This window comes from Rhopalosiphum maidis, chromosome 2 (genome assembly GCF_003676215.2).
Source record: "Rhopalosiphum maidis isolate BTI-1 chromosome 2, ASM367621v3, whole genome shotgun sequence".
NCBI lineage: Eukaryota > Metazoa > Arthropoda > Insecta > Hemiptera > Aphididae > Rhopalosiphum > Rhopalosiphum maidis.
In genome coordinates this window covers 21,938,471-21,956,224 of record NC_040878.1, presented here as the reverse complement: position 1 = coordinate 21,956,224, position 17,754 = coordinate 21,938,471, and the positions used below count along the sequence as shown (strand labels likewise).

The 17,754-nt window shown below is 25.9% G+C and overlaps 2 protein-coding genes across 3 annotated transcripts; one reads left to right on the top strand and one right to left on the bottom strand.

Moving 5' to 3' along the window:
- Window positions 1-1,257: 1,257 nt before the first annotated feature.
- On the bottom strand, window positions 1,258-5,114 carry LOC113552951 (leukotriene A-4 hydrolase). Of its 2 annotated transcripts, XM_026956009.1 has the most exons (14): window positions 5,003-5,114; window positions 4,834-4,910; window positions 3,770-3,885; window positions 3,574-3,707; window positions 3,388-3,499; window positions 3,260-3,328; window positions 2,956-3,177; window positions 2,754-2,894; window positions 2,484-2,690; window positions 2,266-2,407; window positions 2,029-2,200; window positions 1,718-1,948; window positions 1,516-1,620; window positions 1,258-1,423 (listed from the first exon to the last, which is right to left on the bottom strand). In XM_026956009.1, the coding sequence occupies exons 2-14, from the start codon at window positions 4,886-4,888 to the stop codon at window positions 1,300-1,302; spliced, it is 1,830 nt and encodes a 609-aa protein (XP_026811810.1). In that variant the 5' UTR covers window positions 4,889-4,910; window positions 5,003-5,114; the 3' UTR covers window positions 1,258-1,299. The 2 variants fall into 2 exon arrangements, with proteins under 2 accessions (XP_026811810.1, XP_026811811.1); XM_026956010.1 differs by having other exon boundaries at window positions 4,834-5,082.
- Window positions 5,115-6,304: 1,190 nt separating this feature from the next.
- Window positions 6,305-16,252, top strand: LOC113551489 (transient receptor potential cation channel trpm). The gene is made up of 25 exons (XM_026953756.1): window positions 6,305-6,473; window positions 6,651-6,691; window positions 6,834-6,942; window positions 7,545-7,627; window positions 7,714-7,888; window positions 7,972-8,185; window positions 8,261-8,554; window positions 8,625-8,781; window positions 8,877-9,024; window positions 9,086-9,269; window positions 9,345-9,475; window positions 10,186-10,313; window positions 10,378-10,561; window positions 11,435-11,624; window positions 11,690-11,901; window positions 11,963-12,148; window positions 12,206-12,430; window positions 12,520-12,677; window positions 12,743-12,933; window positions 13,002-13,183; window positions 13,256-13,441; window positions 13,936-14,292; window positions 14,351-14,982; window positions 15,442-15,670; window positions 15,732-16,252. The coding sequence occupies exons 3-25, from the start codon at window positions 6,913-6,915 to the stop codon at window positions 15,855-15,857; spliced, it is 4,602 nt and encodes a 1,533-aa protein (XP_026809557.1). The 5' UTR covers window positions 6,305-6,473; window positions 6,651-6,691; window positions 6,834-6,912; the 3' UTR covers window positions 15,858-16,252.
- Window positions 16,253-17,754: the final 1,502 nt, after the last annotated feature.

Sequence of the window (17,754 nt, the reverse complement as noted above, 5' to 3'; positions counted from 1 at the left end):
CATTTATAAAACAGTATATAGCTGTTTATATTTAATCAGTTACTTGTTATTTCATTTATGATAAAATATATTTTATTATATGATTATGAATATAGCTAATAAATAAATCATTCATTTCATGAACAAAATAATTTAATCCCTTTGTATTACTGTTAAAAATTATAGTTTAAGTTTTTATTTTATTATCATGGTAAGGTTTATATACCTATTTTATAGCTTATTTATTTTAAAATTACAAGGATTGGTAATCTTTCAATTATTATACTTTATTAAATACAAAATTCTAAATGACAACCTATATAGTTATTTGTCCAAGTATTACATTATATCACAAAACAAATTATAAATTTATGAAAGCAAACAATACATAAGTATGCTGATACTCTTTAAATAAATATAATTAGCTGTTATAATAACTAATTGCAATGTCATTCTAAGTTAGTTCAGCATAAAAAATATAATTACTAGTAATTCAAATTTATTTTTCTTTGTAACTTTCACAGTATTACTCATTAATCATTATACTGTTATAAAGATGATAAATTTGTAAACTGACAAAGACCAATATTATTTCTATATATTCACTGGCTATTGATGACAATTTATTTGTTCTACTTTTATAAAACTGACTATTTATCTGATTAGTCGCATCATGTGTGATCTTTACATGTGTTCAAGGAGACCATATTATCTGTTATGGTTATTCCAAGAATCTTAGGGTCGTACAACGTTTTCTTATGATAATGATATCATTATTACTTTGTCCATATTTGCAATATATTCTGTTGCAACTTGCATTGTTCTTCACATTGGTTATGATTTTATTATTAGTTTAGTTTTAAATTGTGAATATATATGGTGTTCAGATATTGGTATGAATTAAAAACTGCAATAATTGCATAAATCAATGTGCAGCATCATGTGTGGACATATGCCAGGGGGTTATTTTTCATACATAAATGGGAGATATTTTCTGAGCTGTGTGTGAAAATTTTTTTCATTTTTAATAAAATTTTAAATTTGTATCGATTCTGAAACATTCTTTACAATCAAAGATAACTTTTTTTTTTTATATTGAAAAACAGGCAATTAATTATCAGATTAAAAATAATAATATTTTATTGATATTTAAAGTATTTAAAATATACTATTCTATTAAATATTTATAAATTAGATTTTATTAGTATTTTTTATGCATAAAACATGTTAGTTATCATATTTTGATAAAAATAATATGATAATAATTCAATACATCAATAATAACAAAAAATGTTTGTACACAATTATTATTGATATTAATTAACAATTTCTTAAATGTAGATCTTTAGCTACAGTATGACGGCAAACATACATCATACGCATTTTATTATTTTCAAAATTGTCTATTGTTTTTGCCCGTGTTTCTTCCCAAGAGTAAAGGTCCCTGAAAAAAATACAATGATAGAAAAGCAAGAAAAAAATATTAATATATTTTCTTAAACTGATAACATCAAAATATAATTTTAAAATAATCACCTATATAAAGGACGAACATATTTCATTCTTCCAGTGGTGTTGATAAATTTAAAAATGAGTTCCAATTGTTCAATCCACTTGTATTTTACACATGTTCTGAGCCACCTGATAAAAAAATATACATGGGTATTATGCATTTCTGCTTAATTTTTATTCATAAATCTACAATTATTGCACTAAATATTTTTAGTTTAGTTCTTACCTAAATACAATTTCACGGTTACCATTACTGTTATAATCATAAGCCTCTTGCATTGCTTTTACTTTTAACAAAGTAAAATTATTCGATTTCAAAACTAATGCTAAAAATTGTATGATTTGTGCTGTTTGAAATTTATCCAAATCAGACTTCTTAAAATTGTCACCAGTACCATCCCATTGTTCCCAACGGTTTAACAAAGAGATGCATGCATCTTGTTCACTTGTATCATACCTTTAAAATTATTGAATAATATAAATATTTAACTTTTATTTACATATTTTCCTAAATCATTTGACTAAATAGATACTTACAGAGGTATTATTGGAGGCATGCCACAAGTATACAGCCATAAATCCCAATCAATTTTTGAGATGGCACTGTCCTCCCGGAAATAATATAGCAAATATGATTTAAAATCTTCTGTACCAACAGACTTATACTTGAATTTATCAATATAGGATTTGAAAAATATTTGAAATTTAGCTGTAAAATGTTTATTTTAGAAATGATAAACCCATGCAAGTTACTTCTGAATTAAATGACCTTACCAGCTCCCAATAGCTTTTCTAAATAGAACAAGAATGTGTGACCTTTTTCATAAGGACAAGTGGAAAATGCATCGTCTGGGTCAATACCACTTAAATCAACTACTAACTTGGTTAATGGATTTTGTGCACCTAAATTATCAACCTACAATAATACTTATTTTTATTGTTACTATGATTTTTTAGTAAAAGTAGTTATAGAAATATTAGTAAATATTTACAGATTGTTTGAGATCTTCAAGACCACCAAGAGCAGCAAATTCCCTTGAACTCTCACCATTCAATAGTCCATGTATTCTACGTTCCACATAAACTGTAAATCCTTCATTCATCCAAAAATGTTCAAAATTGCGATTTGTCACCAAGTTGCCAGTCCAACTATGTGCTATTTCATGAGCCACAACATTTACAAGACTCCTATCACCAGCCTATATCAGTTAACAATAAATATATTAAATGGTTATAGTTATCTTTGATATTACCTAACTTACCAGTAGTGTGGGAGTGACAAAGGTCAAACACGGATTTTCCATGCCACCAAAAGGAAATGAAGGAGGCATAACAAGTAAATCATAAATTTTCCAAACATAAGGACCACATACATTTTCAGCGGTTTTCAATAGATCAGGTGTCTAAAAATATCATCAAATTATACAGTAAACAAATATTCAAATGTTAATTAATATATTATACTTGTTCAAATTCATATGCAGCTTTATCAATTTCTTCAGGTTCAGACCAAACTTTTGATATAGGACTTAATGTTTTACTGACTAGATTACCAATAGCTAGAGCTATTAAATATGATTGCACAGGAACAGTTTGTTCGAATGAAAATGTTTGTGTATCTCCATTGTCAATTATTTCTAACGGGACGGCACTCATCAATACTGTTAATGGTTTAGGAGCTGTAATCTGTAAGTTATCCATAATTAAACCATCAATATATATAATTTAATATTTTAGAAAACTGTAAAATTTTTGATAATAAACATACTTTTGCCGAGTATGTGGATTTCGTAGATGGAGTATCTTGACAAGGTAACATGGATCGAGCATGGGCAGGCTAAATAATATGTATAATTCAATTGAAATGAATCTATTATTACAAGAAATATAACATACTTGACATTGGCTAAACAAATATGGATGGGATTTGCCCAGAGTTTGCTCAGGTGTAAGCCACTGTAAAGCCGAGGCAGTTTTAGATGTTTCATAAGTAATTTGTATAATGCTCCTTAAGTTTAAGAATTCAAAAATCAAAAACAATGTTATTTAAAATTGTATTATAATATAACTATAATTTCTTACTCTTTTGTGGATGGTATTTTTATTTCAAGTTTGGAACCAAATACTTCTAAGCGATCACCTATACTGTAATCTAACAATGTTCCATCATCTTTGTTTGTAATACTTATCACATTCAAATCAATGTTGTCCAAAATCTAGAATTTAAATGATTTGGGTGAATTATTTTTGTATCATAAATTAATTATTTTTACCATACAATATGATCACAGCTTTCATCAATTTTAGTTATGCTTAAATCAACAAATCCTTTAAGTTTTTCATTTTCAAAATCAGCAGTAAGTTCTATATCAATATGAGTTACAGCAACTTTTTCTAAAAAAGTATAACATAATTATATTTTACTTTTAAACATAATATGTTTAAATACTTGAAGTATAAATAATACAATTATAGTTTTTATGAATAGTTAATTATTTAATTTGGAATACAGTTATGAAAACTATAATTATTTTTATGGTTTTATTTCTTTATATTTTAGATATTCTAGAACTATTGGTTTTTCATAAATTATAATTAAAAAAATCATATGTAGATTAGAAGTTTTTAATTAAACTAATAAAATAATTGGTAAATAATAAATGAGTATTTAATGCTAATATTAGTATTAACATTTTAGATAAATAATTAATATAAGTATTCCAAAGTATTTCAGTAAGTAGCACTAACATTAAATTATAATTTAAAAACCAACATATTATCTAAATAATTCTAGTAATTATAATTTTAAGTGTTGTAAATTAAAATAATAAAATAAAATAAGCACATCACTTTATTTAGATACTAAATCAAAATGCAATAATATTATTTAATATTGTGATAGGTATATTTTCTTAATTATCTGTTTGTACTGTTTGAAGTCTTACTCCCAAAGTTCAACTATAAAGTATGAAAATGTATAGCTTAATTAAAGTTAATACAAATATTAAAATATGTTTTAAGGTGCCCAACTATAGTAATATAATAGATATTTAAATATAATTATTTTTTATTATCACAATTAAGTATGCTGTCAATTATGAAAGAAAATTCTTCAAAAAACATTTTTTTAAATACAAAACATTTATTAAAAATATAACTTAACATTTTTAAGGTAATATATTTTTATTATTGCTAAACAATTAAATTTCTAAATAAATTATTCAACTGTGAAAAGTTAATGCAATTTCATGTATTCTCAAATAATAGGTTTAAACAATCATATTTAAAGTATAATTTTGTTTTATTGGTGTTGATTGTGGTATATTTTTTTAGATTACTCACCAGGTAAAGAATAAGATCCCGGATCATTGGGACTTAGCCGTTTTTCCGATGACATATTTTTACTCTTTATAATATCACTATTATAAAATAAAAATTATTTTAATATATTATAATTGATTTAAACTAGAATTTTAATTTAAAGTATGTAATTGTTGTAAAGAGTAAAGACCTGTGAATCGGATCTGTCGTAGTTTTGTAGTCGTCAGTCGAATTTTGAAATTTCAACACAACAATACTAATACATCATTCAGTTGACACTCGACTCGACTATAATTATATTATACCACAAAATGTATTTACTTATCAGTAAATCTGAGTATCAGACCATTACCACACCACCTAATACCACAACAACCTGTTGCGATAACCCATTATCATTTATTGGTATTTCGTAGATATCATGAACTAAAATAATTATCTTAGTTCATGGTAGATATTTATATTTATTACAGAATCTCTGTGATATTTATATTTTGTGCGAAGAACACAGGCTATAATAAGTATAATATTACTTATTTGTGAAGTTAAAACTATTTCTAACATCGCAAACTTGTCAATTAAAATTAAACGTAGTATAGTTATATTTTTTATTTTTATAATAATATGTTGTAATGAATGTAATGTTGTATCAGACATAAACTGAACTGTATCCACTGAACTGTGACTGTAAATAGTTCGGTAATCAGTGGTACAGTGGCTGTATCCCCAAATGCTTAAAACATCAAAACAATATTTATATGTACATCTGTAGCGGTTAGTAGCTTTATGTTCATTAGTTCATTACTAAATAGTCAACACTCATGTTGGTCCGTAACATCGTTATTGTAATTTGTAACATTTTCTAAGACTTAATATCTGCACGATCCACAACAAAAACACCATGCATTTTTAATTTGTATTTATTCTATGAAAATTTTAAGCAAAAATGCACTGTAGACTTGTAAATTATGACAAATTCATCTCTACAAACATATTATGGTTGTAGATGGATAATTTTTAAATGCTCACAAATCAACTTGATTCAAAATTAAAATAAGGAAAAAAATGTTTATGAGAACCTAAGATATTATACCTTCAATTTTAAAAATATTGAAAATAAAAATTGAATAATTCTGAACGTTTAACCCGACTTATGAGTTCATGACATGACGTTTTAATATTGGCATATTACGATCTGAAGATCTGATGATAAATGTTGTGCGTTTGAAAGACACTTGTGATTATGACGCATAGAAATATCTATATTATTTTATTCTATGATATGACGTCTTCGTCATGGGTAAATACTATATATTTTAGGCATTTAGACAAGTCCTCATATTATAATGGTATAACACTAGAATATGCGAAATAGCTAAATTCGAATTACAAAGTAAAAACATTTTCCATGGTAATTAATAAATATTTCTGATGTGTTTATTAGCGCTATCTACGAATAAATTACTGTACTAAATGCACAGGTTTCAATTTCGGTCGTCGACTATCTATCTATGTATGCTCAATGTTCAATGGTCAAATCTAAATCAAATGGTATTGACAATGGGTTAAAAATTGGGCTTAGAATTTAAATTGTTTTATCTAAATTTCTTAAAAATATTCAAGTCAATTATTTCCGAAACTTCCAAAATGTAAATGTAAAGGTGAGTAACTAATTAGTTTCAATATTGTGTTGCTTTATTGAATGTAACATTATTTTTTATAATTTACCTGTAGTCGCCTCGTCGGTTTTGACATTTGGTCTAACACGATAAACTATGAAATACTATTGTTTAATGTGTGGTAATTAGCCATTAATTTGTAAAATTTATGTTTTACAGTGTTCAGTGTTTTAGCCATCCAAAGGACCAGATTAAATTTGGTATGTTGTGTTAAAATGTGTTCAACATATTTAAATTATATAATAATTAACCATAGGTGCATTAGTCACACAATTTTATAAGTTTTACTATAAAAGGGAAATAATGACCTTTATCATTTTATTTAAACTTCTTCCTTTTCAGATTCATTGGCTGACAATGGTAGTAACGTTAAATTCTGCATGTTATAATCTTAACAAACAAAAAGCAACTAAGAGTCAGTATGATTTCAAAAATAAACAAATCCAAAAAAGTGTGTATATTTTCATTATTTATGTATTTTTATTACATATGTATAGAAATTATTAAAAATTATAAAAGGTACCTACTATTGTCAAATATTCCCACATTTTTTTATTTTAGTTAACATATAGCACATTTTATATAATATATCACATTTATTTGCTTTTACAACTTATCTTATCTTTTATATTATACTCAAGTATTTTATAATTAATCTTGTTTTAAAGTAATAATATTATTTATTTTAGTTACATAATTATGATCAATACCTATTAGTTTTCCAATTACATATTGTAATGAATTTATATATTTTACTAATTACTATATTTTAATTTAATTTAAATTAGATTATAATTAGTCAATTAGTTATTAGTATCTAATTATTTATCTACTTACTAAAAATATTTCTCTTTAGAAAAATGTATAACAAACAATAATTTAAATTTTTTATTTTTCAAATTGTTACAATTGATTCCCCAACAATATTTTATTTTTAGTTTTGTAAGATGACTAAATAGTAAATTGTTTTTATTAGTTTATTTTTTAAATAAATAATCGCTAGTCAGCTTGAGTAAAATACCTTGGTATCTAATTACAATTTTTATTTTTTAGAGGCAAGCTCGGAGTTGGGTAGAAGCATTATTTCAAAAAAGAGATTGTGTAACTTTTATTCCATCCACTACCGATAAGACTAGGTAATTTTTTCAATAATTCAATAATTAGTTTATAATAATTATTATTATTTATTTTTAATGATTTTAAATTGAAATATTGATTATAGATGCAGCTGTGGGCTTTCATTAACATTCCACTGTGGTGGAGGAAGTGGCTCTGTTCAATTAGATCCTGATAATCCAAATGAAGTCTGGTCCTCGTTAAGACACACCGTAGTTTCAGCAACAGATGCCTATGGAACAATTGAGTTTCAAGGTGGCCCCCATCCTACCAAAGCACAGGTAAACTATAATAACATAATAATTAATAACATATTGATAATATACTAATGAGGATTAATGAGGGTTAAGAAATTGTTTTACAGTATGTTAGATTGTCACATGACACTAGACCAGAAACAATACTGCATTTATTTAATCGAGAATGGGGTTTAGAACTACCAAAATTATTAATAACTATTCAAGGAGGAAAAGCTAATTTCGAAATACAGCCCAAATTGAAGAAGGTATTACGTAAAGGGTTATTGAAAGCAGCTAAAACAACTGGTGCATGGGTATTTACTGGAGGAACAAACACTGGTAATTTTATAACATTTTTCTTTTACTAAATTTCACATGTAGAATTTTATTATATAAAAATAATTTTATATTTAGGTGTTACTCGTCAAGTGGGAGATGCACTTTTACTTGATTCACAACGTCCAGGTAGAGTTGTGTCTATAGGCATAGCACCATGGGGTATTATCGAAAACAACCATGAACTTATTGGTCATAATAAAGATGTTCCCTACCATTCTATATCATCACCTAGATCTAAATTAGCTGTGTTGAATAATAGACATACATATTTCCTTTTGGTTGACGATGGCACATCAGGGCGTTATGGAGCAGAAATTGAATTACGCAAAAAATTGGAAAAATACATTTCAATTCAAAAGCTGCATCCAAGTAGTTTTATAATATAAAAATAACTTTTAAACAATATTTCAAGATGATTATTTTGGTTTAACTTTTATAGGTGCACATTATAGTACTCCCGTTGTTTGTCTTGTGATTGAAGGAGGTACTCATACCATTAGAGCAGTGTTAGAGTATGTTACAGATACTCCTCCAGTACCAGTGGTTATATGTGATGGTTCAGGCAGAGCAGCTGATCTATTAGCTTTCACACACAGGTAAACACTTATCATAGCTTGAAATTATCTATTTGCTTTTTAAGTATTAGTAATTAGATAAAAATGAAAAAGGTGGCCTATACCTTTTGAATCAGATATGCAGTGGATAGTGGCGGACAAACTGTTTTAGAAAATATGAAAGAATATCTATTAAATACCATACAATGTACATTTGAAGTTGGACAAGACAAAGCTGAACGTTTATATGAAGAACTCATCGAGTGTACAAGGCATAAAAATATGGTACTTATAAAATTGTATTTTATTCTTAGTTTGAAACTTATTTTGATTTTTGGAAATATAGATCACTGTTTTTCGAATGAGTGATGGTCAAGAAAAGTCACAGGAATTAGATCAAACTATATTAACTGCATTATTTAAAAGTCAACATTTATCTCCTTCAGAACAGTTGAGTTTGGCATTGACTTGGAATCGTGTTGACATAGCTAGATCTGAAATATTTGTTTATGGACAAGAATGGCCAGAAGGTAAGTCCTTTAAAATATTTAATACTTGATTTATTTTAGAATTGCATAGTAAATGTGCATGTTATTTTTTTATAGGTGCTTTAGAAGAATCTATGATGCAAGCTTTAGAACATGACCGGATTGATTTTGTAAAGCTGTTGTTAGAAAATGGTGTTAGTATGAAGAAATTTTTATCTATTTCTAGGCTGGAGGAGTTATACAATACTGTAAGTTACATTATACATAATATTACACAAATTTATTTAAAATACATTTTTTCCTTGGATAAAAATTTAATTTCTGTTTCTTAATACTTTATTTGCAAATTAAATTTGAAATTCTTTATTAATTAGATACATATAACTACTAAGAATGTTGACTTAACATAGTAAAAACAATTTTAAGGTTTTTAAATAGTATCATACAGGACTGTTATTTCTATTGTCCTATGCTAAATGATAAATAGTAAAATAGTAAAGTACAGTTGATCATTCTGTATAGAAAACAAAAAGTTGTATTAATTCAATGACTATAGTATATGCATCAAAAGTAATTTGTTATACACCAGTAGTTAACCAATTTAAAGTAATTTGTATGCACAAAATAAATTATCAATGTCAAATTAAGTACATTACCTCAATTATAGTTATTTGGTATTTTAATTTGTAACGGTTGTGTCACATCTATTGAATATTTAATACTGAAAAATGTGTTAAATTAATGTTACTTTAAATTATCTATTTTAGTATTTTATGTAAAACTATTTAATTTATTTAATCCTAAAATAATTTAGCATGATGATGAACTAGATAATGTAGAAATGAAATAAATACAATCAAATATTTATGAATTAGGAAAATTTGAGTTACATATTATCAATAAATATCAATGCACATTTAAATTTTTACATATCCATATTTAATTTGATTTTTTTCAGAAACAAGGACCAACAAATACATTAGGATATATATTACGGGATGTTCGACCTCATATCCCTCAAGGTTATATGTATACATTGCATGACATTGGATTAGTAATTAATAAATTAATGGGTGGTGCATACAGGTAGAATTGAAATGTTATTATTTTCATTGTTTTATTTATTTTTTGATTTATGTTCTTTAAATAGAGCTCAATATACCAGACGTAAATTTCGTGCAATGTATGCCCAAACACGCCGTTTGAACAATACGCATAGAAATAGTGCTTCATTTACACGTTACTATGGAAACAATTTAACATTGGGCGTTTTAGCCGATTCTGAACATTCTGAAGAGGAATCTCTTTTTGAATATCCATTTAATGAGTTATTAGTACGTAATTAATTGCTTACTTGTTATATTATTATTAATGTCATTACAATCTTATTTCGTAACCAAGCTATAAGAGAATTTAATGTATAATTTGATGTTGTTTTTTTTCTAAAAAAACATATTAATTAGTCTAAATAAATAATTAAAAATACCATATTTATCACTACATATGCATTATAACTAGCTAATTGCATTGAGTTTAGATGGTATTGATTAATAATTTGTTTAAATTTTTACATTTTAAAATTGTAAAAATATATACATAATAATTAATAACATATGGTTTGTTTTTTTTTTTATTTTAGTAGAAGACACAATCCATATAGGACTTGTTTAATTGATAAGGGGCAAATTATTTAAGTAAACAGTTGAAGTAAAGATTACTCAAATAATATATTTGAACTTAGGTTTATTTATTACTAATTTAACCAAGGGATAAAATCTTCTCTAGATTTTAATGTGTAACCTATATTTGTTATTTGTTTATATGAATTTGTATTAGTGTTTTATCTGAAAAAAATGATGAAGTTATTTCTATAAAAATATACATAAACATATTAAAATTGGACTACTTTTTAATCTATATAATATATTTCGATACTTCACAAATGTTACAATTGTTTGTACTAAGATTAATAGTTTTAAAAATTTAACTACAATTTATCCAGTTATTTAAGTTAAAATTGAATTGTTTTTAAGAATTCCGCATCAAATGTTAAATCTCATAATTTATTTTTTCACTAAATTTTTACTGATTTGAAATATTTTTTTGGTTTGATGATAATTATTGTTTTAAACTTTCAAATTACATATTCTACATAGTTTATTTACAGTATAATTGTACAAAGTTGGCTTGGTTTTTCATTTTTTTAGATTTGGACTGTGTTGACTAAGCGTCAAGAAATGGCATTATTAATGTGGCAACATGGGGAAGAAGCATTAGTTAAATCACTTGCTGCCTGTAAACTTTATAAAGCCATGGCACATGAAGCAGCAGAAGATGATTTAGAGACAGAAATATATGATGAATTACGAAATTATGCTAAAGTATTTGAAGATATCTGTATGTATCAACATTTATAAATTAAATTAAATTAAATTATAAATTATGATAAAATATGATTTTAGCACTTGAGTTATTGGATTACTGCTATCGTCAAGATGATGACCAAGCCCAACAAATGCTTACAGTTGAGCTACAAAATTGGAGTGGTCAAACTTGTCTTAGCTTAGCTGTGGCTGCAAATCATAGAGCTTTGCTTGCTCACCCTTGTAGCCAAATTATACTTGCTGATTTGTGGATGGGAGGTCTAAGAACAAGGAAAAATACCAACATCAGGGTATTAACAATATTAATGCTAAATTATAGATACATTATTCTTAAAAAGTGTTTGATTATAGATTTTATTAGGATTGCTATTTCCACCATATATATCAAGGCTAGAATTTAAATCTCGAAAAGAATTGCAGTCAATGCCTCAAACTGAAGAAGAACATTTATATGGTTTGGAATTAGAAGAAGAAAATGAAAGCGTGGAAGGAGGTGTAAATCGGTCACACTTAAATCTTGTGGAGACAAATTTAGATGTATGAATTAAAATGTAATATTATTATAATATTTATTAATATATGACACAATTTAAGGGTGTATCATCATCAGTCAAAGATAATGAAACAGCTGAAAATGGTACCATGTTGCCAAGTGCTTCAATTGGAGGTACAATTAAACATTCTGATTTTGAACATAAATGTGTAACTCCGTCATACGAATATAGTACTTTTGATTTAAAGAGACAGCGACCATTGCCTTTGAGGCACAAGATCATAGAATTTTACACCGCACCAATAACTAAGTTTTTAGCAAATTCTGTTAGTATTTCAAAAATATTGAATTATGATGATTTTAGTATGCTGTTAATTAAATTAATAAGATAAACAAATGTACTTTGATTTTACAGGCGGCATATTTTGTCTTTTTAGTTCTTTTCACATATGTGGTACTTGTCCGTATGGAAGAAAATCCATCTTGGCAAGAATTGTATGTAATTGCTTATATATGCACGTTTGGTTGTGAAAAAATTAGAGAAATTGTTTCTTCTGAACCTACCAGCATTAGGTAATATTTAAAATAAATTGTATATTTTAATGTCTACTAGATCTTAATTTAATAATTTTTTTTAGTGATAAATTTTCTGTTTGGGCATGGAATATGTGGAATCCGTGTGATGCTGCAGCAATTATTTTTTTCTTAACCGGTCTTTGTTTAAGGTTACAACCATCATCACAGGCTATTGGAAGAGTTATGTTCTGTACAGATATTATTTATTGGTATTTGCGAATTCTGAATATACTTGGTGTTAATAAATATCTTGGTTAGTAATTATCAAATAGTTTTGAAATTCTTATATTATTTATACATGAATATTTCTTCATACATTAGGACCACTTGTTACAATGATGGGTAAAATGATAAAAAATATGCTGTACTTTGTAGTACTTTTACTAGTAGTGCTTATGAGCTTTGGAGTAAGCAGGCGATCAATTTTGTATCCTGATTCTGATCCTGAATGGATTTTAATCCGAGAAATATTTTTGCAACCATATTTTATGTTATATGGAGAAGTATTTATAAAAAAATTATTTAATTAAAATGTATATGAATGTTTTTATAATTTATAATATATTATTATTTAGGTGTATGCTGATCAAATATATCCAGGATGTGACGAATCATCTGGCATGCCAAATTGCCAAACTGGGAGATGGGTCACACCATTAGTAATGGCCATGTACTTATTAGTTGCCAATATTTTACTTATTAATCTCTTGATCGCGGTTTTCAACAACATTTTTAATGATATTAATGCTATATCTCATCAGGTAATTTTTAATCAATAATAAGCAGTGATGTACTGAACAATGTTCAAATCTGAGATAAACTACCATTTTTACTACCCTTGCACCAACAACTTTTAATCTATATTTTTTTTACATCTATTAGTAATCTAATCTCATTATTATTACTAAAAACTTTTTATTATATTAAATCTATTACCCAACAACCACTCATTTTGGTTTTGAGGCAATTGCCTCAAAAAAGCCTACTTCAGAATTCCATTGATAATAGGTATAGCGGAAATCAGTTGACAGTTATTACAAATTCCAAAGGCCAGCAAGTTTATCTTTATATAATAAATAATTTGTTGTAAATAGGAATAAAGAAATTACTAAGAAAAATTATTATCGGTACTAAAAAACTATTCCTAAACTAATGACATGGTATATTTGAAAGTTTCCATACTATTAGCAATACTGTATATTATTTTGATGATTAGAATTTTATGTATAATATTAGATACAACACTTTTTTTTAGGTATGGATGTTCCAGAGATTTACAGTTGTTATGGAGTATGAACAAAAGCCATCGCTTCCACCGCCTTTGATTTTTTTTTGTCATGTTTTCCTATTAGCAAAGTATCTTTGTCGCAAAATTCAAGGCATTCAAGAAACTTATGACAATGGTTTAAAGTTATTTTTGGGTAATGAAGAATTAGAACAGCTATATGATTTTGAAGAAGAATGTGTTGAAGGATATTTTCGTGAGAAGGATTACAAATTACAAATGTCTATGGAAGAAAGAATTAAGATGTCTTTAGAAAAAACTGAAAATATACAACAGAAAGTAGATGATATTAACCAGAAGGAAAACTTACAAAACTCATCAGTACAAGTATGTTATATTCTTTAATTATAATTTATTCATTTATTTACAGTTGGATTAATTTTAGGCTTTAGAATTTCGACTTCACAAGATAGAAGACTTAATGGACCAAACATTGTCCACCTTAGGTGTAATACATAGATTCATGGCAACACAAAATGGTGACCAAGATAGTGGTAGTAGTAGTGACAATGCTCAAAAAAGAAGTAATTCTTATGAACCAGAATTTGATTCTGATCCAAAAATTCTTCCTATCACTGGTAGAACGAGATGTATTAGTGAACGATCAGACTTATTATCAGATATTTCAGATGCTTTACCATCTGCATATCGTAGAAAAAAAAAGTATTCATTTCATGAGAAACGTCCACCAAATTTTTCTGATAGTAACTTTTTACTGTCTCAATTTGACGGTGTTCCATCATTTAATGATAAAGGAGGTATAGAACTATACAATTATGAAAATCGTCGGATGTCAGTTAATTCAGCAAGAACAGTAGATAGGAAATTTGATACTGAAAGTACATTATCACCAGATTTTAACTGTAAAGAAGTAGAGGATATTGATTGTGGTGATGTTGATTGCAAATGTGATAGTGGTGATCATGCTATTGCTAGATCAAGTGTAGATCGTACAATCTGGGTAGAACCACTCATCAAAGTGTTTCCTCCAACACCTAGCAGACAAGTTTACTCAAGGTACATTTTATTAACAATTTTAATAATTTATTTATATTTAATACAGTTACTTTTAAGTTATATTACACTAATATTTAAAATTAATACTTGGTTTAAACTTAAAAAATAGTATTGAAATCATCATAAAATTCATATTGTTTGATGATTAAATTTTATGTATAAATTTAAAAGACTAAATAAAGAATATTTTGCAACTCTTCAATAAAACCTTTTGCAATTTAAGTCATAATCAAGTTTTACCATTCTTTATTTGCATAAGAGTATTTAAATAATTAATACTTTTTAAAATTTTAATTAATATATAAGAAATAAAAAGTTCTTATTCACTAATTAGTGCTTTAATACCTTTATACTATAAGAACAGTAAATAATAATTAATAATAAATTTAAATTGATTCTTGCAAAAAGATAAACTAGAAACTCCAAATGGCTTTATTAGATTTTTTTTTTTTTTTGTAGCTTACTATCTCCACACTGTGACCATTCACCTAATAGAGGGAATACACCAGTACCACGTACTAGGCATGCGTCTGAGATGTCAAACCCAGAAATTGCTAGATACCTGGAAAAAGAACATCTTAGAGATGCAGAGGAAAATGATTATCATCTGATGGAAGGATTAATAAAACAACATAAACCGAAAACTTCAAATACAATTGACATACCTATCAATGCTCATAACGATCATGTGAGTAATATTTTGTGTGATGTAGGTATGCTAATAATAATAACTTTATACATTAATTCAGATGATCCGTCGACGCACATGCACAGATATAGATCCAAATGATCTGCTTTCCAACACTCCAAATATGACAGAAAGCTCAACATCCTATAATCCGCTCAACAGCATGTCTTCCAAAAATTATGATTAAACCAAATATTATTTTTAAATCAAATAGTGAGTAGAAAATTTTTTTTTTTTTATTATACTATTATCAATTATATTTATTTGGGCTCTGATTAAAATTCATTAGTGTACTTAAATTTCTGTGGGCAATTCTATTGTATTATTATTATTATTATTTTTTTTTTTTTATAAATTTTTCTTCAACAAAATTGGAAAAATGTATACAAATAGTTATAGTTACCTACTTATTCCGCATTGTTTTTTTTTTTTTTTAATAGTTTAAAACATTTAAACAATATTTTAATTTAGTTGTATATGTTTTTCTATGCACAGACAATTTTAGAACAGTGAAATATTTTTTTTATATTTAAATGTAGGCTATTTTACCTAAACAATTTTAGTTTATTAAAATATATTGTTTCATGATCACGAACAATAATATATATTGTTTTTTTTCTTTTAGTAATTTGTTATTTATTTTTTTTTGGATTAGTTTGAAGTTGAATTAATCTTATTGATTATTGATTTAAGAAAAAATGATTTAATTTCATTCCTAAATATGTAGATATGTCCCAATTCTGCATTAACACCTTTATAATATTTACTGTTGTTACCTTTTATAATAGGTTGATTTAATTATTACCAAAAACATTGCATTTATGTATTATTAAAAATTGATTATTAACGTTTACTTTAAAGTCCATACTATCTTACTGTAGAATGGTGTTACCTACTACTGGACTACTAAGTTTATAGTATAAAAATTGTTTATAATGTAACAAGCAAATTTTTTTTTAAACTAAAATCATCAATTATGAGGAACCCTCACATTAAATTTTTAGGATTTTAGAAATTTTTGTAAAAACTTTAAAAAAAGTAAAATTTCAATCATTTACAATGGTTTAATTTGTTAATGGTTTTTTAAATAGATTTTATTAAAAACTGGTTTTGCATAAAAGTTTACATTTTTTTTTTTGATTTTTTTTCTCCAATTATTTTGATAAGTAGCCGGATTTTTAATGTTTATTTCTCAAAAGTACCAACTATTATTCTACTAGAAAAGATAATGAAGTTAAAAGTTTAACTATTTTTTCTTATATAAATCATATATACAATATATAAAATAAAAAAACACACCATTTAAAAATTAATTCAAAAGAAAAACTAAAATCTCAACACAAAACCACTTTTTGACAAAACCGTTTTTTTTATTGTGTTATATCTTGTAATTAAATTATAGCCAAAAACCGTGTTAAGTTAAAATATTAAAACATTTTTATAATATAATTTTCTTTACATAGATAGGTAGTATGATTTTCAAAATATTTTGATTCTTTTTAAGCTATTTATAGACATCTTCTATTCTCGATAAAGAACTTAAAAAATTACGTGAGATTCCTTTTTAGTGGTACATTGTAGGTATTTAAAAATATGACACGATTTAATTTAAAAATAATTTAAGTTTAAAATATTGATCAAATTTTTCAAAATTACGCAGGGCTTAAATTACAACAAATATAAATATCGTTTTACTTTTTCGGATATTTAAACGTTATAAAATAGTACCCAATGTTTAACGTTATTTATTTATTATATTTTCAAACGTTATTTGATTTTTCTGTTTAATGTTGAAAATAAAATAAAATTGAAATACCAATGACAAAATTGATCATGGATATTAGAACTATTTGAATTAGAAATTTACTATTTAATAAAAAAAAACAACAACGCAATTTTTCGGAAAATATTAACTATTGTTCATAAAGTTTATACTTTGAAGGTAAAAAAAAAATAGGTAATAAATAATAAAAATGAAATCTTCATTAGAATAATATAATTATATCAAAGCAGCTATGAAATACCTCATCATGACGAGGTAAACTTGACATCTTCTATAAAAAAAAAAAAGGTTCCTAACCTAT

Coding starts and splice junctions, on each gene's coding strand:
- LOC113552951 (XM_026956009.1), bottom strand. CDS start 4,888: ATGTCATCGGAAAAACGGCTAAGTCCCAATGATCCGGGATCTTATTCT. Junction 3,708..3,769: donor ATGAAAGCTGTGATCATATT/GTATGGTAAAAA, acceptor TTTAAATTCTAG/ATTTTGGACAACATTGATTT. Junction 1,949..2,028: donor ATGCCTCCAATAATACCTCT/GTAAGTATCTAT, acceptor ATAATTTTAAAG/GTATGATACAAGTGAACAAG.
- LOC113551489 (XM_026953756.1), top strand. CDS start 6,913: ATGATTTCAAAAATAAACAAATCCAAAAAA. Junction 8,555..8,624: donor AATTCAAAAGCTGCATCCAA/GTAGTTTTATAA, acceptor TAACTTTTATAG/GTGCACATTATAGTACTCCC. Junction 9,476..10,185: donor TGGAGGAGTTATACAATACT/GTAAGTTACATT, acceptor GATTTTTTTCAG/AAACAAGGACCAACAAATAC.